The sequence below is a fragment of the Gopherus evgoodei genome, chromosome 1, assembly GCF_007399415.2.
Source record: "Gopherus evgoodei ecotype Sinaloan lineage chromosome 1, rGopEvg1_v1.p, whole genome shotgun sequence".
Taxonomy (NCBI): domain Eukaryota; kingdom Metazoa; phylum Chordata; order Testudines; family Testudinidae; genus Gopherus; species Gopherus evgoodei.
The window spans coordinates 292,240,055-292,264,491 of record NC_044322.1 but is presented as its reverse complement, the minus strand read 5'-3'; the positions used below and the strand labels follow the sequence as shown (position 1 = coordinate 292,264,491).

At 40.5% G+C, this 24,437-nt stretch overlaps 1 protein-coding gene across 1 annotated transcript in view; it reads left to right on the top strand.

Moving 5' to 3' along the window:
• OTOGL (otogelin like) overlaps positions 1-24,437 on the top strand; it is a 139,480-nt gene that overhangs the window by 79,443 nt on the left and 35,600 nt on the right. The window contains exons 32-42 of the mRNA XM_030548635.1: positions 579-746; positions 3,235-3,513; positions 4,305-4,422; positions 4,874-4,953; positions 7,131-10,171; positions 12,812-12,989; positions 14,423-14,565; positions 17,446-17,469; positions 17,593-17,685; positions 18,713-18,902; positions 23,705-23,919. Of these exons, the coding sequence (XP_030404495.1) occupies positions 579-746; positions 3,235-3,513; positions 4,305-4,422; positions 4,874-4,953; positions 7,131-10,171; positions 12,812-12,989; positions 14,423-14,565; positions 17,446-17,469; positions 17,593-17,685; positions 18,713-18,902; positions 23,705-23,919 (4,529 nt within the window). The remainder of the gene's footprint in view (positions 1-578; positions 747-3,234; positions 3,514-4,304; positions 4,423-4,873; positions 4,954-7,130; positions 10,172-12,811; positions 12,990-14,422; positions 14,566-17,445; positions 17,470-17,592; positions 17,686-18,712; positions 18,903-23,704; positions 23,920-24,437) is intronic.

The following is a 24,437-nucleotide window of genomic DNA, read 5'->3' as shown; positions in this document are numbered from 1 at the left end:
CACAGGACTCTTTGTCGCTTTTTACTTGCTTAGAGTGTTTGTATTCTGGACAGGGAGTGAACTGGGGCTAGGGACTGTTGTATCTCTGCAGCTGGAAACATGCTTCCAAGATCAAGTAGACAGACACATTCTAGCTCTGCTGAAAACAGCGGTGTTGCTGGGGGTAGCACACAGCACAGGCTAGCTGTCTGAGTACAAACCCATCCAGTCCCCAGGTCCTGGCCAGCTAGCTCAAGCTGACACTTGTGCTATGACCAACTATGCTGCTATTTTTAGTGTGCTAGCTATATCTATTTACTTGCACTGGAAAACACACTCCCAGCTGCAAGGTAGTTACAAAAGCTTAGATGCTGCCTTGGCCTGAGATTACATTGAGGCACATGGCCCCATTCTAAATGAACTGTTTTTAATGGTTCCTGGGTTTTCTTTGTGAACAATTCCAAGTGTGGGGAAATAATTGATGGCAATATATGCCACCAATCATTGGCGGTAAGTAGCTGAGGTTTTGCTTTTTTATATAAGTAAATCAATAGATTTTTTTCCTTTTGATTTTGTTTGTTTGGTGTTTGTTTCACTAGGCCTTGGAGAAGGACCATATATTTTGGCAAGTTATGGACAGAACGATACTGTTATAGGAGCTAACATTACCAGCAGAAAGCTATTTCCTTTGCCTAAAATCAGTACATATGAAAATGTAGGATTTAGTTTTATGATAACTCCTGGCCTTTTCAAAGATAAAGACTTATGTAAGTATACTCAATATTACAGTAATGACAAAGACTAGTTTTAGAACTACACCTGTAGCCCGATATAATGCGACCATATATAACATGAATTCGGATATAACGCGGTAAAGCAGTGCTCTGGGGGGCAGGGCTGCTCACTCTAGTGGATCAAAGCAAGTTTGATATAACGCAGTTTCACCTATAACGCGGTAAGATTTTTTGGCTCCTAAGGACAGCATAATATCGAGGTAGAGGTGTATATATGTATCAGTTACTCTGTTACTTATTTCTAAGTGTATTAGTTATCTAAAGTATGCTACAGTGATTTTTTTTTTCAGTTTGTCCTTCATGGAATGGAACAAATGAGAATGGACTAGCCAGTTGCAAAACTGATTTTTCCTTACGGTTTCAAGAAGAAATATAGTGCATTTAAAATACACTCTTGGAAAAATTTACTTAAGGCTTTAATGCTAAATTTTGCAAGAATATATTTTAGAAATGCAGCAAGGTCCAAATGAGTGTTTTTGTAAGGGAGATTTAAGTATCTTGTGCAACTAGAAATAGGATTGGTTTGCATGGGTGAATATGAAACATTAGATATTAAAAATGTTTACCAAAAGTGTTTGTGTAATAAACCAACCACCTATGCTGCACTTATTAATATATATCTTCTTCCTATTTCTTTGTTCACACTGTGTAAATAATTTTTAATGCTTTCTCTTTCATTCAAACAGTGACCTACGTAACCAAAAATGTTTTTATATAAAAATATTTTTCCTTCTTCCAATCCTTTATATATCCTGCACCAGTGAATTCAGTGGGAGATTTCCCATTGATATCAGTGGATGCAGGGCTCCCATCTATCACAGTTTGTGAAACCAGTATCTCCAAAAGGGTCGTCTCTGTCCTGAGATTTTAAGTCATGTTTAAGAGAAATTGAGATATATTGGCAAGGGAGAAAATAAGTTTTTGGATGACATTTGAAAATAAATGGAAAGGTAATGAAGTAGAAGGATGAATGAAGTCTACTGAAATTCTCCAGCAGATATAAAATAGTACAGGTAAAATGTTGAGGTGACTGAAAGCTGAAGTAAATCCGTGTAGTATATGGACATTTTTCAAATTACTGTTGAGGATGAGATGATAATTGGATGAAGTATGGAAGCTGCATATTTTTACCCATGTTATTTGAACCAAGCCTTTTTTGAGCTTCTCAAATGTTCAGAGAAGTGATTTCTTCACTTTTGATCTGTCCAGGACTAGAACAAGAAGTGATTAAATACAACTTTCCTGACGGCACTTCTGGCTGTGACAGGATGTCTCAGGAGAGAAGACTTTGTTTTCACAAAATGTGTACCCTATTTTTGCAGCCAAAAGAAGTTTGGACAAACTATGCTTTCATAACTAGAGCTGGTGGGAAATTTTCTGGTAACACTAAAAAAATGCCAATTCAGTATAGGGTGACCAGATGAGAGACATGAAATATTGGGACATGGGGGGCGGGGGAGTCGCCGGCGGAGTAAAAAAAAAAAAAAAAAAATAGCCGCCGGAGTGTAGGAAAAATTGGTGGGGGCTGAGCACCCACCAGCAGCTCCCTGCCCTGCCCCACACCACACTAGCTCACCTCCGCCTCCCCTGAGCAGGCTGCTGCATCCTGCTTCTGCCCACTCCCTCCCAGCACTTGTGCCGCCATATAGCAAATTTGCACAAGCTTGGGAGGGAGGGGGAAGGAAGAGGAATGCGGTGTGCTTGGGGAAGAGGCAGGGCCGGGGTGGGGATTTGGGGAGGGATCCAATGGGGCAGGGAGTGGGCGGAGTCGGGGTGGTCCGGGGCTGAGTTGGGGGCAAGAGCCCCCTCTGCCTATGCACTGGAGTCAGGAAGTGGGACAAACAAGTAAATATCGGGACAATCCCAATAAAATCGGGACATCTGGTCACCCTAATTCGGTAGAGTGAAGGGTTTAGCTGAATATAGCACAGATTTGATGAAATTTGTGTCAAAACACAGCAGAGCACCAGGACTGTCTGTCTCTCTGCCTTTCCCCTAGCTCCAGGGATGGGCAGCACCCCTGAGGCTCTCAGACCTGGTAGCTAAGTGGAGAGAGGCAGAGTGACCAGGCTCTCAGACTTTCTGGCAGCTGGCTAGAAGGCTCTTGTCCTGGAGGGAAGAAAAATCCTGTTTAGGTTTTCCCAAAATGAAAATTTTCTTGAAATCCCATTTTGTGAAAACTTGCATGTTTTTTAATGTCTCATCTCACTTTGGGACAAAACTTTTTCTCAAAAAGAAATTTCCCTTTTTCAGTCAGCTCTATATCTAGCTGAATATTCAGATTTTTGTATGAACTGAATTATGGGTCATCATTGCTATTTTCTACAGAAAAATGGGAGAATTTTTGTGAAGAGCAATAGTTTTGACATAAACTACTTAATAGCTAACGTGTAGTCCATAGCCTCTGGTTTTCTGGTGTGATAACCTACTCTTGATTGCTTTGTATTTTTGTTTGCAACAGCTCTGTCTCTTGTTTCCCTTGAGTCTGCCGAAAGACCAAACTACTTCCTGTATGTCCATGACAATGAAACCGTTACTTTGGAAAAGTGGGCTGCAAGTTCTTCATTTCGTAGAAGAGCTACATTCTTTCACCACCAAGGTCTCTGGTTTCCAGATTGTAGTGCATTTGAACTTCACAACAAGAAAGGCTTTTTCATTATACTGACAGTTTCTGGCATTAAAGTGTCAAAGTATGATGATTCAGAAGAATTCAAACGTACAAGTAGCTTTAGCATTGAAGGTAAGTTGTACATGATCCCAAAGGATACTGTAGAATTCTGTTCTAGTTGTCTTAAGAGGGGTACACATGAGTGCATCATCTTCATCAATAGTAGCAAATATTTGTACTGATTTCCCCTATTTGTTTTTGTGTTTATTCCCCTCTGTGTCCACATGTTATTGATTTCCTGTTTTTTAGGTCATGAATATTGCCTTGACAGCGTAATTCACAGTCAAATTGATAATTTTTTTTATAGGGCTGTTGATTAATCGCAGTTAACTCATGTGATTAACTCAAAAAAAATCACAATTAAACAAATTAATCACAATTAATCCCACAATAGAATCCCATTTGAAATTTATTAAATATTTGTGGATGTTTTTCTACATTTTCAAATATATTGACTTTAGTTATAACACAGAATACAAAGTGTTTAGTGCTCACTTTTAATTGCTTGACAGCCCTATTTTTTTTAATTTGGAAATAAATTTGGTGTGTTATAACAAGCAGACAAAAGTTCATATATTGTTTAGTGAGCTATAGGTATTTTTTCTGTTTGCTAGGTGAGGCAGTAGTGTTGTTCCTGAAATCAACAGCACATTTGAGTATATGTCCTTTTTCCTTTAATACTCCAATATTTTTGAACTTTCTAGGACTCCTTGGTTTAAATACTCACTTATAAAAACATTATTATTCATTTGGAAGTTTTTGGGAGTCTGTACTTCATTTCTACTATCAAATTGCCTTTACTGTAATATACATCCTAGAAAAGACTGTCAATCTATAAATACCATGCTTTCCTTCTTTCTCAGATCTCCATGCATCAGTGCCTTATAGGAGGATGTGTGAATGGCGATATGAACCTTGTGCTAGCCCCTGTTTTAAAACATGTAGTGATCCTGAAGGAGTAGCATGTAAATTTCTTCCGCCGTAAGTCTAAATAAACTATATTTCTCCAATATAATACGATTATATAGAATGTATATGCTATCATTTTTAATAATATATTATATACTAATCTTTACCAACAAAAAGTTCACTTCAGTGGAGTTATAACAAGGTTGAATTAGCCTCTTGTGTCTTGTAAAATCAAGTGTGCACTTGCCCATTAGATGATTTTACACATGATATATGTTTATGTTTATCTGGTGGGTAATGGTCCATCAGCATGAATGTGGAATGACTCCTTGTCAGTCTCCTGCCGGCAGCATCAGGATTTCAGATATGTGTGTGTGTGTAAGCTAATGAAGAGGTCTCAGGATTCTCTGTGTGGCAGGGTCAAAAAAGGGAACCTTAAAAACTGTCATTTTGTCAAACTGAACTAAGATATTGTAGATTTGCCATTTTTTTCTAATGTGATTTTTTTTGGATTTTATTAAAGAGTTGAAGGATGCTTACCATATTGTCCGAAAAATATGATCCTTGATGAAGTGACGCTTAAATGTGTTTATCCAGAAGACTGTAAGTACTTTCTGCAGTTACCAGTAAAGTTTTTTATTATATAATTTATTTAGTGGTCATGATCAGAGTGGAAGGTTGGACCCCCCCATCCGGGATGCCACCTGATGTACTGGGGTTTCTCTGAGCCTTTCCTGCTCCACCAGCCTGGATTCCCTCTCCCTATTTTGCTGAATTAGGCTCTCCTGCCTTTTGCAGCACACACACAGAGTTAGGGCCACACTCAGCTGCAGACACAGACTGAAGTCCACTTTGTGTGAGAGGACTCACCTAGCACTAATGTGCACACCCATTTTGGGAGATAAGCCTGTCTTGCACTGTATAGAAAGATCCGCATAGCGCAAGCTCGTAAAAATTCACCCTCTCCCTCGATGTGGAGAGAGATGTGCACAGCTTCTTGCCCTCCCAGATATGAATTGCACAAACTGGGTTATGTTATAAACAAGAAATAAGTTTATTAACTACAGAAGTTAAATTTTAAGTGGTTATAAGGGGTAGCAAACAGATTAAAGCAGATTACCTTAGTAAATAAACAAAAACTGCAAACTGATCTTAACACACCAGATAGGTAAGATATTAATTAGCATATTCTCACTCTGAGTGACAACCAGGCTGTCAGATTCTTAAGACACAAGTTGCATTGGCTTTCCCAGGTTTTCATACACAAGCTAAAAATCCTTCTACCCTGGGACCATCACTTCCCACAGTTCAGTCTTTGTTCATCAGGTGTTTCCAGGTGTGGTGGTGTTGGGAGAGTGAGGTCCCCCCCAATGTCATTTTCCCCCCTTTTATATCTTCTCACCACTTACTGGAAGCTCTTTTGCTGTGACAAACATTTCTCATTGTGTAGAGCTATCTCTGAGAGGTTTCTGTTGTACACAGTTCCTGGGGTAACCCTGGTGCTTGTGTGCATTTCCTCAATAAGCAATTAACATTGTTTGGTCTTTTTACTGTCATACCTGAAAAGCTGCTTGTGGGTATTTTCAACCTCAGGACATGTTTCAGCAACACAAACATAGCCTACCTTCACAAATGATAGTAGCACATACAATCCTATGAGATATTACTGTCTAGCAGATCAAGACTTTTCGAATGACACCTCACAAGGCATACTTCATTTAAGACATATCCTAATTACATGACAGTGGTGAATATTGGGGTGTCAGGCTGTAACAACTAGATTGAAAGCCTAGAAGAAAATCAAGCCCATATACAGAGAGAGGGAGAAGAAGAGGGATATGCATACTGTACATGCAGTAACTGCACAAGTTTTTTATGCTTCCTGCAAAAGTGCTACCTCCTTCGCCCTGGCCTCCCTGTTACATGCATCACTCCACTCCAGTCCATCCAGAATACAGCTGCAAAAATCATCTTCCACATCTGACTATGTTGAACACAAATTCAGTTTCTTTTTGGTCACTTCCATTGTATTAAATTGAAATGTCTTGTCCTTGTTAAAGGCTCAGCACAACTCTACCCCAGTTACACATTGATCCTGTGTTTTTACCATGAACTCTTGTTACCTTACTGCCAACCTCTCTGCATCTTTAGCTACATTTTTTGAGGGGAGGGGGAATTTAAATAGCCCAGTGTCCTGGATGCTTAACTGTCGGCATGTGGCTATCACATCATTCCTTTATTTGTGGATAATGCGGTGATTAAGCATTATAGTTATTTTTCTTCCATTTTAAAATAGTCTCAGTATTTTGTATTTTTAAACTAGTTATGTGATGTTTAATAATTACTAATACAAAATAATCTATTATAGTGCATTACTATCCAAAAATAGAAAAGAAAATTGTATTTTTTTAATCCCAGGTCCCATATAGTCTACTATTCTGTGTTTGCAGAATTTGCTACAGAATTCACTCCTTGCTGCAGAATTGTGCTCCAGAATAAAAGCTTTAAATTGCCGTGTAATAAAAAACTTAGCTTTTGGTTTGTGAAGAAAACCTTACAAATGTGAGTTGTGTGCAACTAATGTTGAGTTATCCTCTAGAGTCTGCAGATATCCTGAACCAATGCATTTTGGGGTATACTATGGTTATCTTTTCAGGGAATTTAAGCTGTCTAAGAATAGGCTGGTTTATATTTAGATTGGTACCCAGTGACTGATAGATGTTGCTGTTTTGCTCTTTCTTTAATACAGAATAACAGTGAAATATATGTTTTCCTTACAGGCATACCTGTGACACCTACAGAGCTGGCAGCTGGAACAATAACCCAGAGGACAAGGCCCACTGCATTAGTCTTTCCTACAATTGTTACTACGGAGAGATTTCCGCAGCTGCCCCCTATATTTGTCACTGCAGAAGCTGAAGCTGAGCCTAGTCATACAACTGTAACTACCAAAATAATCACAAAGATAGATGCAACTTTAAGAGGAGCAAACACTACAGCAGAAACTTTATCAGACTTTCATTCACTGACATCACCTCATACAACTACTTATTCAACTTATTCATTACCCGTTTCAAGTACGATGCAGTCTTCCAAAGTAACCCACAGCACAGAAAGCCTGTCTGTACTGCCCAAGCCTGTATCGTCAGCAGATTTTCCAGCTACTCTTCAAACATCAGCAGCCACATTAAAAACATCCCCTACTGCAGGTCCGACAGTGTTTACAGCCTCACCCATTACAACTATGGCAGTTCCATCAACACCTGCTTTTACTCTGCTAACTGCAAGTCCTGTTCCTAGATATTCTACATTACCAATGCCCACTTCCTTAGTGGTAACACCATTTTCACTTGAAACAGGAACTGCATCCTCTTCCACAGCATTAGCAAGTTTATCCCCTGGACCAGCCTTTGTCACTACTGAAGTACCTACAAGGATCTGGGGAACCAGAAGACTTTCCACAAGTCATTCACAACTGCCAAAAACATCCACAGAATTTCCTTCATCTGCTTCATTAACTGGAAGAACATCTTTTTCAAGTCCCACATTCTTAACAAGCTCACAGTTAATATTAACTGCATCTACTTCACCATTATCTACTATGACTGAAAGAACCAGATCTACTATGGTTCAACCTATAGTTCACACAGCTTCTGTTTATGCCCCAACTTCAACTGTTTTTCAAACTCCCATGGCTACTTCTAGATTTACTAGTTTTGAAACTAGTCCTCCTCAGTTAATCACAGCTTCATACTTGGTGGCAACTCAAGCCACCTCTCAAACTACTTCATCATCTTTAAGAACAACCAGTTCTTTAACTAGAACTTCAGTACCTACATTTTTATCTTCAATGGACATTTCAGTTACTCCCTCCAAACATATAGTTCCATTAAGCACAGACACTGTTTCCACTATTCCACCTATAATGACTGAAACTTCATCTCCAGTTGCTTCCCAAATCCCTACAACCATGAGAACAATGTGGTCTTCTTTGAGTCCCCTTGTAATACACACAATGTCTACATTAATGCCTCCTCCAGTTACATCCCCCAAGCCCAAAGCAACGAGAGAGGTCACAGTTGTCTCAAAGAGTCTCTTCTTAGGACCTTCCACTACTTCAGTCTCTCTTCTAGCTACTCCTCAAATCTCTGAGGTATCTGTAACAAGTGCAATCTCAACAAAAAGTAAATATGCACTACACACTGATGCATTTCCAATATCGACTATTTCTAAAAGGTTGACTGCATCCATTAGTTCTACAGACTTCCTTTTCAGTACACCTGTATTTCCCATAAATGCCACATTAGCTACTTATCAAATGGCAAGAACCACTTCAAAAATAACAGAGTACCCTATCAGTCCACATTCAGAATTCAAAACTGCCTCTGTGGTACGAAGTACAGATACTTCTCTAACTTCTAGAGAACTATCAGGAGCTATATTGTCTTTTACCAGTCCATCCACATTACTTACAATGTTGTTGTCATCATCATCAAGACCATCTGTTTCACAAGCCTCTGCCATGACATCCCATACAACAAGTTCTTCAGTGCTTCCCACAGTAAACAGGACATCTGCTTTGATATCAAATGTAACTCTTACCCAGTCACCCATTGTATCCATAGGTACACAAGAAACCTCAAGAAGCCCCCCCACAGAACTGGCAACCTCTCCCTCGGGTATTTCTACATTAACTTTAGGCACAAACATTTACATAAGTCCTTCAGCAGTGCCTAAAACATCGTTTGCACTACCACATTTATTAACTTCTAAAACTCCTAAAGTCACTTTGGAAAGCTATTCCAGTATATTCACTACTACATTGTCACCCTCTTCTGAGACCTCCCATGTATCTACTGTATCATTGGGAACAAATATATCATCATCAAGTCCTTCCACAGAATATGAAACAAGAACTTTTGTACCTACTGAAATAGTCACTCACTCCACAGTGCCATCGGCAGCACTGACCATGAGCACAGCTTTGAGTACTACATCCTTAGTGCCAACTTATGTCACTGTGAAAACATCAGTTAGTCCTTCAATAAGTTTATTAGTTACTCCTGCCACCACCATAGCCCCTAGTGTTACTGCAAAAACCACTGAATCTTCTGTTACTCATATTGAGCTTTACACAGCCTCTAGTTCAGTGCCAGTTCCTGCTACCTCTAAAACACCTATGTATCCTTCACCTAAGACTTTACTGACATCTGCACCTTCCCTAGTTTCACTGAGTACTAAAGAAATGCTAAAAACTGTAGTCATGAAAACAACTGGTGCCATGACTGCATTCTCAGAGCTGAAGATTACACCTTCTGCAGCTTCAGAACTTAAATATGCAACCTCCATTGGGAGAACTGCAGATACTGGAGAAAGCAGTCAGACTTCACAAGTAGAAAGAAATATTACTAAGACAAAATCTACAACTACTGAGAAATCTTCACTGCTACACTCAACGTTCTTTTCTGTTCAGACTACTTCCTTGCCTAGTCAGAGCAGGATAACTTCAGGAAAATCTCTCTCTATTTCTGAAGTCACAGATGTACTGCTATCAGATTGGTCCAGAATTCCACCACCAAGAACAATCAAACCTCACTATAATCTAACAGAACCAGAGCAAGTGGGGATTGGAGAATCGCAGAGTACCACTGTAACAGCTTCATCTCATTTCAGTTATGCAAAGGTGCTGTCTTCTACTACAGAAACTGTGGAAACACAAACTTCACTGGCAGACACAGACATGATGATGACAGTTACAGCTGACCATGCTTCATATGGCACAATGATACATACACTGATGTCATCTTCCTCAGATTGTGTGGTATGATCAATTTTATCTGCCCACTGTATACTCTATGTATATTGCTTTTTAATCTGCTTTTTCTCTACCAACTGGGATGGGAGAGGTTTTAAATTGGATAAAATATCTTTCATTTTTCTCTCTCTGTTTTGCCTTTATATTGGCTCTTAATTTTTCTTTGAAGGTTGCCTGCACCTTCACGCTCACAAATTGGCTGAAACACTCTGGAAAACTTTGGCTATTGGAGCTGTGTGCACCTATTGAGACATGGAGTTCTTTAAAATTATTTCCTGCAGAGATGGGCACAGCTCACCTTCCCTCCCTACTTCTTTGGAATCTATGGAATTTAAATTAGTGAAAGTTACTGAGGAACTGAGGAACAAAGCAGGGTTATGTAAAAGCAGCAAAGAATCCTGTGGCACCTTATAGACTAACAGACGTTTTGGAGCATGAGCTTTCGTGGGTGAATACCCACTTCCTCAGATGCATGTAATGGAAATATCCAGGGGCAGGTATATATATGTGTGCTAGCAAGCAAGCTAGAGATAACGAGGTCAGTTCAATCAGGGAGGATGAGGCCCTGTTCTAGCAGTTGAGGTGTGAAAACCAAGAGAGGAGAAACTGGTTCTGTAATTGGCAAGCCATTCACAGTCTTTGTTCAATCCTGAGCTGATGGTGTCAAATTTGCAGATGAACTGAAGCTCAGCAGTTTCTCTTTGAAGTCTGGTCCTGAAGTTTTTTTGCTGCAGGATGGCCACCTTAAGGTCTGCTATAGTGTGGCCAGGGAGGTTGAAGTGCTCTCCTACAGGTTTTTGTATATTGCCATTCCTAATGTCTGATTTGTGTCCATTTATCCTTTTCCGTAGAGACTGTCCAGTTTGGCCGATGTACATAGCATGTACATATATGCCAGCAATGCCCCTCTGCTATGTACATCGGCCAAACTGGACAGTCTCTACGGAAAAGGATAAATGGACACAAATCAGACATTAGGAATGGCAATATACAAAAACCTGTAGGAGAGCACTTCAACCTCCCTGGCCACACTATAGCAGACCTTAAGGTGGCCATCCTGCAGCAAAAAAACTTCAGGACCAGACTTCAAAGAGAAACTGCTGAGCTTCAGTTCATCTGCAAATTTGACACCATCAGCTCAGGATTGAACAAAGACTGTGAATGGCTTGCCAATTACAGAACCAGTTTCTCCTCTCTTGGTTTTCACACCTCAACTGCTAGAACAGGGCCTCATCCTCCCTGATTGAACTGACCTCGTTATCTCTAGCTTGCTTGCTAGCACACATATATATACCTGCCCCTGGATATTTCCATTACATGCATCTGAGGAAGTGGGTATTCACCCACGAAAGCTCATGCTCCAAAACGTCTGTTAGTCTATAAGGTGCCACAGGATTCTTTGCTGCTTTTACAGATCCAGACTAACACGGCTACCCTCTGATACTTGAAAGCAGGGTTATGTCTCCTTATATGCTTGTGGGCATGAACACTGGTTACTGTGAGCAAGTGGCCTCAATAGCCAATGCTTTCTATAGGGCTACAGTGCAGTGGTACTGGAACAATTTTTATAGTGGGGATGCTGAGTGCCATTGAACCAAACTGTAAACTCTGAATATAATGGAAACCACTTCAAGTCAGGGGGTACTGCAGCCCCGCCACACCTCTAGTTCCAGCACCTATGCTCCAGTGAGAGGTGTGTGTGTGTTTATGTATATATGTACCAAGTGCTGTGGGTGTATGAAAGCAGACCCCTGGAAATACATTGATAGGTGAATAACCTGTTTTTCTGAGGTTATTGGAACAAATACAAGGAGCTACAAGAGAATAAAGTTCCTCCAACACCTTCAGTTACTCTGTCTTCAAATGATAGAGCCTTTTCCCCAATTTTAGCAAAAGATCCGTGACCATGTCACAATTTTGAGGATTAATTGGAATTCTGTGTTTTTGTTGATTTTATTGTTGTTTGTTCTTTTCGGTTATCTTTAATTTATTTGTATATGTATTTGGGCACTATGGCAAATTTCTGCCTTGTCCTGCTCAGTGTCCTCAGAGGCAGATTAGAGGTTTGTGGAGCCTTCGGCCAGAGCAAGTGGGCCCCTCCCTATCCCCTCTGCCTGCAGTCCCCCCTGCATCCTCCCCAGCACTCCTACTGGGGCAATAGGGTCAGAAAATGGGGGACTTGCCCCACCCCCCTGCCCAGCACTTCTGCCGAGGAGCTGGGTCGGGGTGCGGAGGCTTCCCCCACCCCCTGGCAGGTGCACCAGGTGGGCAGAACGGGTTGGAGTCCCTGGGCAGGGGCCCCATTGGCCCAGTGGCTAATGTGCCATTGAGTGTCGTGGAGGATGTGGGAGAAGAGTATTGGGAGTCTCTTTCCTTTCTAACCTAGGATCATGCAGCATATTAACTTGGTGGATTCTTGGGTACTAGATGGAGGCCTGTCTAGTGCATCTAGTTGGCTTCTTTAACCTTAAATGGGCATAGATAGGTCTCTGTGTGCTTTTGGATGTTCCAAAGCAAAAGCTGCAGGGAGCTCATGTTGCAGCTAACCTCATGTGGTGTAAGAATATTCTTGTCCGTGTCTCTGAATTTAATTTTTGAATACACAGACTGCAATGCTCATTCCTATTTTTCCTTTCTACATAACAGCCAAGATACATTGAACCTGTAGACAGGTGTAGCCAGTATGTATGCATTAATATGGGATGGATGTTGTATAACGTTTCAAGGAACTGCCATAAGAACGTGGAGAAACCTGACTGTGGTTTTCGAGGAATGCCAGTTCAAGTTAACAGTGATAGTTGTTGTCCAGAATGGGAATGTCCCTGTAAGTCATTATATTGTTTATGTTACATTCTCAAATGTGAAGGATTAAAACTTGATTATGTAAACATCAAAAACTATAAATTAAGGATTATAAATTCAAGAGGAAGGATTGTCTTGTGGTTAATGCACTGGCCTGAGACTCAGAATACATGGGTTCTATTCCTAGTTTTGCCACTGATTTTCTGTGTGAATTTAGGACAAAATACTTAATCTCTCTCCATCTAAAAATTGTGAATTCCATACTTCTTAGGAATATTGAGAAACTAAATCCATTAATGTCCATGAGGCATGCAATACCACAGTAAAAATACAATAGAGAAGCCTTTTCTTAAAATAAAATAAATAAATTGGGGAGAGATTAAAATTTTGTGGAAAAGAATAAATCAGCAGGTTTTTTATAGGTTACTTTGCTTAATTTGATTTTTTTCCTTTGGAGTTTAATGTATAGATTTTTAAATATACTTTTAAATATAATTTCAATATAGAAATGTTAAAATGCTTCATTTCAGTATTTTCAATCAGAATGTTCTGACATTCTTCAAATCAAAAGGTTTCATTCTGATTTGTTGGTAGAACTAACCTGAAACATTGTTGTAAATCAGGCTCCAGAACTACAACTCCCATGAGACAGTGTGCCACAGTAGGAAAATACAGTTTAATAATCAAATGTCTTAGGTTAGTTCTACCAACAAATCAGAATGAGACCTTTTGATTTGGGGAATGTCAGAACATTCTGACTAAAAATATTGAAATGAAGCATTTTAACATTTCTACATTGAAATTTCTCTTCCATGAAAAATGTTAGAATATCAGCTTTTTTCCCAAAAGAAAAACATTGAAATATCAGAATTTCCTGCAGGACGGAAATTCCAAATTTCACTCAACTCTAATTGGAATTTTAGGCCTTGACCTCAATAGATATGTCATTTAATTTAAAGAGTGTTGCATCAGGCCCTAATTCTGGCAATAGACCCTCCAATTTTATTTTATTTTTTTTGGGTATAGCAAAGGTGAGTATTAAAATATAGATAGTCATAAAGATGTATGACATTCTTGAGACCTCCATGTTGCAGCCACTGACTTTTCAGTTGTAGAAGAATAATTGAGTCTCCCTTTTGACCCATGGAACAGGCCCTCATTTCATGTAAATTGTCATAGTTCCATTCACTTCAACAGAGCGATGACAATTTGCGAATGCTGAGAATCTGTCCCTGTATCCAGCACACTCCTTAACTAACCAGAGTAGTTGCTGTTGAACAACATAAGGTATTCCCTTCTCCTCTTGGCTCAATGTGCTGTGCACAGCAATTTCAGCTAACAGTGGTGGGTTTTTGTTTTTACAGAAGTGGCAATTGTTGCCAAAAATAGAAGATTTAAAGAAATTTGTAGTGTTCAGTTTTGTGGTACCCTCATTAACTGTCAGTTCTTTTTTAGGTCAATGCTCTGTACTATCTGAACTGAGCATTATTACGTTTGATGGAAATAACATAGCCCTCTATAATATGGCTTCCTACATTTTAGTCAAGCTCCCAGAAGAAATAATTGTTGCTCATATTGAAAAGTGTCCCACTAATCAGGTAAGATGTTGGCATGCTATCACTTCCTCAATACTCTTAGTAATGTTGAATTCTTTTGGTATGTGTGTGCAAAGGCACAACGTGAATTAACATCCTGTTAACAGTGATAGCCATTTTAGAAATTGCAAGTTATTTATATTTCAATACACGTTTTATTGTACCTCTTGGGAAATGAAACAGACCTCAGGGTAACTAGTTATTGTTGTATTCGTTATAAGAAAATGAAACTGTAGTTTTCTTTCGTATTGTCAGATATTCAACTGGGTGGGCTAGATCCTCAAAGATTAAATCAGCATAGTTCAACTGAAGTGGTGAAGGGAAGTGCAAATTATATATCCCCTTCCACTAGCCTGTAGCAGTTGTAACCTAGGGGAATTCAGTCCCGTGAGAGGAAGGCCAGAGATGCCCATATCACTGGCTTCCTCCAGGGATTTTGCTTGTGATGCTAGATTCAAGTTGCAGCAGGATCTCCACAACAGTCCTCCTGGGGCAGCAAATGCCTGAGTGATATGCTTAAAGCCTCCACCTCCCCCCTCACACTTCTGGAACTGCACTGGCTGGGTGCGGGTGTTGGGGGACTTGTACCAATGCTACCTCTCTCAGGGTTGACTTTCTGCAAGGCTGGTGAAACTTGGTAAAACTCACGGCTGAATTAAGGTCATTGTGTGGGTGGTTTGTGTAAGAGGGAGAGTCACAAAATATTTGATTATATTAAAATGAGTTTCACAAGAAAAAATAGTCAAGATCACATTTTCTCATAAATAAATTGAGGCTCAATCTTGCAATCCTTATCCTTAGACAATAAATGCCTACAGTACACTGTAGTAATGGTCCAGGGTCCCAGTCTTCCATTGAGATAGGCCTTGTGGAACCCTGGGCCTGTATGGCTGATTTCAATGGGAGTGCAAGGAGCAAATGGGCAAAATCCACATGGGCTACATTAGCAAATATTTTGTAGGATTGGGACCCAAAACACTAAATTTTATGATATTACTACAGCACTGTTTTAGGTGATTACTGTAATTTGATAAGGGGTCCCAGTTACTGTGTGAACTGTACCTTAGACCCCTTTAGGTGCCTCTCAAGTGTAGCCCTCACACGACAAGCCTGGCATCCCACACCTCACTCTGGGTAGAAACACATGGTCACCCAGCCTGGGGGTGCTGATCCTCCTCACATAGTGGGTGGTGGGCTTCTTCCCAGTGGACAGAGTGGGATTCTCGGCATCTGGGCTCGTGCTTACTCAGCCTAGTCCTGCACCTCAGTCCTTACACTGCCATTCTGTTGCCCAGCCTCCTGCACCACCTGAGACTCCCAACAATCCCTAAGTGCCCTAGTCCTCCTCCCTGTGCCTTCCTGGGTGAGTTCATTGCTGTTGGGCTTGTAGCTCTCTGGTGGCAACTCCGCCACTAGAACCTGGATACAGTGGAGTTGAAGTATGGCCGCAGAGTGAGTCCAGTACAGCAGTGGTGGCTGGGGCATGGGCGGTCTCAGAGTGCAGGTGACGGCTGGGCACTGACATGGAGCCAGGCAGGTCGCTGTGCTTGTGACTGAAGTCCCATCGCATCTGTGGTGCCATCAGGAGCATCTCTGAACCATGGCGGTGACCTTTCCTGCACTGAGCAGCTGGGTAGGGGGGCGAGAGCACTTCCCTCTGGCATCCTGGCTGGGTGCCACTTCCTGCTTCAGGTAGCCCTGGTAGGGGGTCCCCCTGCCTGCTGCCCCCAGACTTATCCACCATTACATTACTGTTCCCTGTGGAGGGTACTGGGGCAGGTCTACAGAAATCTTTCCCCCAGAAATCAGTTGCTCTCATCAGCTGTCTAATCTGCATATAGCTAGAGCAGCCTCTAGGTTAAAGTGACTCAAAAACGGCTTCTTCAAAACAAAGCATTATTTATCATTCACCCAAAAGTGCAAAGCACAAAGCACACAGAGTGAAGGATAAAAAAAATAAAGGCCTACGTGCATATTTACTTTTACCTTACTCTTAATTGATTTTTCCCTGCTGGCCTTGTGTGTTTCAGCTAGCCCAGTTACCTCCACCTTTGAGCCCTTGCTGCAGTTTCGACTTCTCACTCTGGCCATTTCTACACTACAGCCACTGCAGTGGCACAGCTACAGAGTTACAGCTGTGCCACTGTGGTGCTGTAGTGTAGAGGCTTTTTACATTGACGGAAGGGTATTTTCCACTGATGTAGTTAATCCTTCTTTCTGAGAGGCATTGACATAGCCACATGTACACCAGGGCTTAGGGTGACCTAACTACAGTGCCCAGGATATGAAATTTTGTACAGCCCTGAGCGATGTAGCTAGGTTGATCTAAATTTTGAAGTGTAGATGAGGCCTAACTCTCTGTGTCTCTTTGCCAGTCTGTCTGATCTCACTGACACACCCTGGGCAGCCTCTGGCCACATACTCAACCTCCCACCCCTTTTCTAGGCTTGGTGTCCTGTAACAGTTAAGTGTTCCCATTGAGATTTCTCCTCTCAGACTTGGCAAAATAGCTGTGTCACCAGGGTTTGGACCGAGGAATTGTCTCTTCACTACTGTGAAGCTGGCAATTGTGTCTGAGTGTTGGAATGCTCTTTATCTAGGTCGTGGTGTTGTCTTTCCTGCTTGATTCCCCTAACTGGCCCTTTGGCTCTAACTCCATAGCAAATAAGTAAACACACAGAGGCATGCACCATATTAATAAACATATGCCTTGGAACGAACAGGGAAGTATATGTTCCCATGTTTAGCGAAAGTTTAGCTAGCATTCAGATAGCAGGAGAAGGACCCTCAGTGTTGAAAATGGCTAATAATTTGTCATAGCAAAACAGGAGGAATGTTACTAATATCCTTGCATTTCTAATCTACTTTTTAAATGTTTTTCAGAGTGCAAATTCAATAAGAAAACTAGTGAGTATTTTGTTAATTTTTAAGTATACCACTTGTTATTTACTTCTTGTATATGCTAAAATAAATACTACCTGTAATATTCACCCATCCCCCAAACTCTTATTTTGGCATTTTTCTTACAAGGTTTCACCTGGAGGCACTTCAGGGCTCTGTTTTAAGAAATTAAATGTAACAACACTTACAAATAAAGTACTCATCAACCGCCTGGCAAGAAAGGTGAGAATAACTGTTAATATTCAGCATATGTGTATTTAAAGGGTAATTTCTACAGCGCTATTCTGTTCTAGAATGCAGTAAATCAGTCTTTATAGTTTATGAAGTGTAGGAACAGGGTTACTCCTGTGGTCCAGCTCCAGCCTCTCCTTGTTCTACTACAAGAGGAAAAACAATATTTTATAATTTTTTTTGGATAAAATATGCTGTTGGCCTTCGCAGTTATTCTTCTTTCATGAATGATTTAGAGAAAAAAATTATAAACTTTGAATCTACCAATTTCTTCCCCCTCTTCTTTTATTCTTGATCTCCTGTGGCACTGAGGTCAGCTGCCTCTCCTCTTTGCTGGAAGTGGTGTTTGTCATTCTCTAGGTAGCATAGTTCCTCAGCATGGTTTTAGGGGACACGGTGGTGATGGAATTACAATCTTTCAGCTACTAAGACCGTAAGCAAAGCTGTGAGAATCTTTTGTGATGAAACCCCAAACCAAGAAAAATGTATTAGTTTTTGGTTGGTTTAGAAAACCAATATTTGGCCCAGTTTCACAGACTTGTGAAGAAGCACCAGGGATTTGATCATGTTGGTGGAAGCTCTGCAAAACACATTCATAATAGATGTTCAAAATGAAACCAAAATAAGAACTGTTCCTAGACTTGTTGAGTTTCTGATCTCCAGTTCTACGTTTAATCGATTATCTCCTTGTTAGTCAATAATAAGTAGAAAGAGAGAAAAAATGAAGAAAGCAGGATGAGTTTCTTATTTGGGCAGTTGGGTATGGGATCAAGCAAGATTTCCTGTTTTCATAATTACAATAGATTCTTCCTTCATCATTTTCTCTCATTGCCTACTTTCTTTGCGATTATAGGAGATGGAGGTTGATTAGAAATGACATGATTTGCACACCCTCACTACCTCTGACAAATGTGATGGAAACAATCTAAAACAATAAAATACAAATGCTATTTGCTATTTCATTAAGTGTGTTTCTGGAATTCTGCTGTTCATTTAAAAATATATTTGGTTTATTTAGGTAGTAGTGGATTCTGTAATTCAACCTTTACCTTTCTCAAAACATGGACTGTGTATTCACGATACTGGTGCCATGTACGTCATTAACACACCTGCTGGCATTAGCATTAAGTGGGCTCATGTTACAGGCATTATTGATATACAATATGGCTTACATTCTAACACATCTACCAAGACAGAAGGACTTTGTGGTAAGATTATCTTCTCTATTAATCTTTGTTTGTATTATATTTTTTTCACTAAAGTTTTTTATTTTTTGGTCTTCTCTCACTTAAAAGTTGTAAGATTCCCACTTCTTAATGCCGCTGCCAATCAAGATTTATCAGCCGTTATCTGTTGTCTTAAAGTCCTTCTGATATGAAACTCTCATTAATTTTAATGAAAATTCTACCTGATTTGGGCTCCCAGGATTGGATCCATAATCTATCAATGAACGTTACTTGTGTTTCAAAGCACCTGTTTAAATAACATCAGGGTAAATAATTATTCACTACATTTTATGTATTTATCTCTATTTGACGTGCACCCATCAAAAGCACTGGCTGCATGTAAAAATATTAATGAAATCCACTGAGCAAAAGGAGCCAAATTTTGTGCTCGGAAGAAACCGCCAAGGAATGAGTTGAGGTGGGGGCAGTGCATTCAGTGGGCTTTGCAAAGGGGTACTAATTCCTGAAGGGCTTTCTCCCCCATCCACTGTAAAGGAAGGAATGGTCTAGTCCTGGGATGATGGGAGCAATTACCAAATCTGTGGGTTTGGCTAAGGAGCTGTTTCCCTTGTAGACACAGGAGCCTGATCCAGGCCTGCTATGGTTCCTTAATCCACAACTGTTTTTGCTTAGGGACAGGCCTTTTTGATTTTCAGTCCTCAGAATGAAAACCTATAGGAAAAAAGAGCTATGCAAGGGGAAAAAAATAACCATGGTAAAACTATCTGTGGCACAGTGTTGGTGCCTCATGAGGTACTGAGTGCATCCCTAAATTGATGTCTTACCATGCTCTTCGACATAAGAGGCACATCAACAGATTTAATAGGGAAGAGAACAAAAAATAAAGATTCATAACTAATGTGATCTATAAAATTGTTATTGACTTGATACAGCAACTCAACCGTATAACACATTTAATTTGGATATAACTTCTGCAGAGTGTAATGAATATTGATGTGGAAGCACATAAACACAACAGCTACTGGAGAAATATTTATTAAAACTGGGATACTGTGGTTAAAGCAAAAGTGTTCTAAGAGTGAGGACACTCTGTTCCTCAATCTCTGGAGAACTGATAATTAACAGTTGCTAGTGCAGAAAATTGCAGGAACAGTTTTGAATAATATAGCTTTTCTTTCTTTCTTTCTTTTTTCAATTCTTATTTTCCGATTTGGAGGCACAGATTAGTTTTAAAAGCTTTTCTCTTCCCTTTAGCTCTTTGTAGTCAAATTCAAAGGACAAGATAACATTATTATCCTAAGTGTAAAGAGGTATTTTAATTTTTGTATAAATACTGCTCAATACCAGTCACAATGTAATTTAACAATTACTGCTCTATACAAATAAAATTCATGAGTTAAACTTCAAATTATTTTATTATTTTTAAAAGAATTAATTTCAAAATAACAGGTCAATGTTAATTCCAACAGATAAAATCTATAGCCTAAGCCAGTGGCAGTGAGTTATGGGCCTGTGCTGCCCAGGCTCCAGGAATATTCAGGGCCCCCACGCACCTGCCCCAGAGCGTCTCCTGGCCCCACCTGCCACCCCCAGGCAATTTAAAGGGGCCCAGGGGTCCCTGCCCACCCTGCCATCACCAGCAGCGCAGCAGGGCTAAGGTGGCTTCCTGCCCACCCTCGCTTTGTGCCACTCCCAAAAGCATCCAGCACATCCCTGCACCTTGGAGGATGGGTGTGTGTCTCTGAGCACTGCCCCTCCCTGGGTGCCAGCTCCACAGCTCCCATTGGCCAGGAACTGTGGCCAATGGGAGTTGCATGGGTGGTGCCAGAGAGGTGTGCAGATCGCTTTCAGGCGCTTCCCAAGATAAGTGCCACTCCCCTCACCCTCTCCCGTACCCCAACGCCATGCCCCAGCCCAGAGCCTGCCCCCGGCCCTCTTTCTGCACCTCACCGCTGACCCCAGCCCAGAGCCTGCACTCCACACCCAAACTCCCTCCCAGAGTCCACCTTCCGCACCCTCTCCTGCACCCAAACTCCTTCCCAGAGCCTGCCCCCTCCTGCACCCAACCCTCTGCCCCAGCCCACACCCTGTACCCAAACTCCCTCCCAGAGCCTGACCCCTCACCTCTCCTGTACTCAAACTCTCTCTCAGAACCTGAACCCTATCCTGCACCCAAACTCCCTTCTAGACCCTTAGGCAGGTGTGTGCGTCTGTGTGTGGGGGGGAAGGGGACTTGGACCCATTCTGGGCACCACCAGAAAGTATACAAACCTGCTGCCCCATGTCTAAGCAAATCAAGTACTTAAAGCCAAAAGCTCACCTATGGGCTGAGAAGAGCAAAAAGCTGTAAATCCAGGGGAGATGGGAAGTGCTGGCTTTGGTGCATGCTTTCCTTTCTTTCAGTCCCATGAAAACCTCCCACAGGAGTGCATGATGATATGGATTCATGACTTAGGAGGGAGAGGGTTGAAGACAGATGGCCCAGTAATCCGCCACACCCCACACTCTGATTCTTCCAAGCATCAATCAATTTCAGCATTGATTAGTGTGGGTACCCCTTCATGATGTGACCTGTGTCCCCATAGGTAGGCAGTGACAGTAGGGGATACCATATCACAAACCTTACTGCCATGGTGGTTGATGTGGTGGTGCTGAGTGGTCAGGGTCAAGAAGGGTGTTATAGGGAACTCTGTTATCTGAAGGAAAGAACATGTGAAATCCTGGTTTCTCTGCACTCAATGACAAAACTCCCGTGAATATCACCCTATAAATCCAAACTTATGAAATTTATGGTGTGGAAATATTCTACATAATGGGTAATTTGGACTACGTTTATCATCAACATACATGCATGTTAAATCAGATTTTAAATGAGACTTTGGTGTTTAAATTGTATGAAGCAAAATTTGTAGAGTTTGACAATGAAATCATCCAGCTACTGTAATTGCACCATAATTACAAATTTGTTTTACATCCAGACACATCAGAAAGATCTCAAGACACAAATCATGCCTACCAGGACTTTAAAAATACATAAACACAAATTAAAAGTTCATAATGACTCAAGAAGAAATTAAAAGGTGCTCTATGGCCTGGGAAGAAAAGGAAACAAAACGATTAGATAATAATAAAAAAGACGTAGGAACCCCAGCTGCCCATTCCCCAATCAAAAATATTCAGTGTTACCTTGGCTGCACAGAGCTCTGCTGCTTATTTGCTAAATCAAACTCCATCCATAAAGATTCGAATTCTACCATTTTATTGTTGACTTTGTATAATATATATTTATAGGAAGATAGTGATTTCTAAATACTTGTCTTTGAGTATGGAAATTGCATCTGTTGTCTCTCCATACAATACCAAATACCAGAATAGGGAACATTAATTTTTAAAATATGCTAGATGCATCTTTCTGCACTGAGAAATCAAGTAACACAAGTATTTGTGGTAAAGAAGGTAATTTATTCAATTTTGTTTTAAATTACTTTTGATAACTATAGCGTTTAGAAATGTTGAGATAAATCCAAATACTATGCCAGATTATCAGCTCTTTCCTGCCCAAGGTGTATGCCACAGTTCAGGGCACCTGTGCTTCCCCTTAGTGGTACAGCAAGAGCTCTCATTCTCAAGCTTCTGGATTACCTGGCCGTCGCCTCTCTTGGGTGCAGACATTCATCTGTCTCCCTTCTGAGTGGGGTATCTGCAGGCTGGACAGTACCCTGCATTATTCCCAGCAAGAGACTCTGCCTAAGCAAGCCTGCTTACTTTCTATTCAGAGGGTTTACAGTGTACCTGTCCACACTTCTAAGTTACCACATAGCACTTCCTATGCAAACCTTGTTTATTCTTAGTGTAAAAACACAGAAAAACATATTAAAACAATAGAAGAACCTATACACATGCTAATAAGATTAGCAGAGATTCTGCCCCCTCCCAATGCCTGTCTTCCATATGGGTTCTGGCAAGTGAGTCTTCAAACCTTCCCAAAGGGGTCTCTTGTGGTGACAAGTTCATAAGAGCCTCAGATCAGAACTAGCACACTCATAATATGTTTAGTTCACCCTTTATATAGTTTAAGGGTCTTTGATCTGGGATTGCCAGGAGCAGGTCATTAGCAACAATTGGTTTCTCTCTCCAGCTTCAAAAGCATGGATCTGAAGTGAGTATTTGCATTTCCCTCACCCCCAACTATTTCCTAGGAAATCCACTTTATATGCATAGTCCCAAAGTGTGCTTTGAAGTTCCTCATATCTCTCAGAAATTGCATTAATCCTGTCTTCCTGCTAAAAAAAAGTTCCATGCAATCCCAGAATAGTACATATTTTCATTTTTAAAACAATGAACTCCAAAGATGTTAAACTTAATTCAAGAAGATTTGTCTGGGATATTGCAGTCTATCACAGTGAGTTGTTATTTGCATAAGCACTCTTATTTAAATTAATAATTGGACTTGTGGAATTAGGTCCTACTCAATGTGAGTAAGGGTGTCAGAATCTGGCACAATCTGAATGAGTTTGCCATTCTGCCTGTGATATATATTAGTACCAGTTATTTTCAATTAATCCACATCTGAGAAAGTTTTTAATTGAACTGTATGATCTGTCTGTCTAGCTAAAATATTGTTGATGTGACAGTGTGCCCAATAAAAATTAAAACCATATTAATGAAATTCTAACTTTTGCAAATGCAATAGGCTATTGCAAATAAAATTGTTTACAAATGAATTTGCTCCAATGTTAACATTACTTTATCATTTGCACTTTTCTTTAATTGAAGAACAAATGTGCTATATTTATTCACTAAATATGATGCACTGTTTTAAGGTGTGTGTAATGGAGACCCAGTTGATGACCTCAAGATGCAAAATAGGACTATAATTACAGATCTGGAAGAAATTGAAGCATTTATTAAAAGTTGGGAAATTGAGAAATCGGTTGATGTAACAACCAGGAGGCCAGTTAGAAATTGTACTGAAGATAACTGCACTTACTGTATGGAGCTGTTAAACAGAAGAGTTTTTGTTCCATGTCATAAAAAAGTAAGTACAAAGAAATAGGCAGTTCCAAGTCTAAATTAATAAAATTTATAATAAAAATATAATGTATAATACTTATTTTTACATTTCACTTGCTTACAATGTTTAGTGAAGGAACTGACTGAATTAATTCCTCCTCCATGTTGCTCATGGGTAACCTCAGATGGTTTCCTTACCTGCAAATCTCTGAGGACTTGTCTTCACTGCATTGTTAGCTTGAGCTGTACCTCAGGTTTTGCCCCAATCCAACTCCTGTCCATCCACACACATATTTAGCTTGAGCTAATTGGTGGTGCTTTAAGCTCTAGGTAGCCAGCCTGGGAGGGAGGAGGGGGGGAGTAGATGAGGATGTGTTGAAGTCCAAGTGCTGCAGAAGCTTGAGCTAGTAATGCAGTGGGGATGAGGAGTTACAACTCCTCATCAGCTGCCTGTGTAGCTTCAGCATGATTATTCTGTCTGGAACTAGCCTGGCTCGAATAGAGTAACTTGAATGTACTAATTTGAGCTAACAATACAGTGAG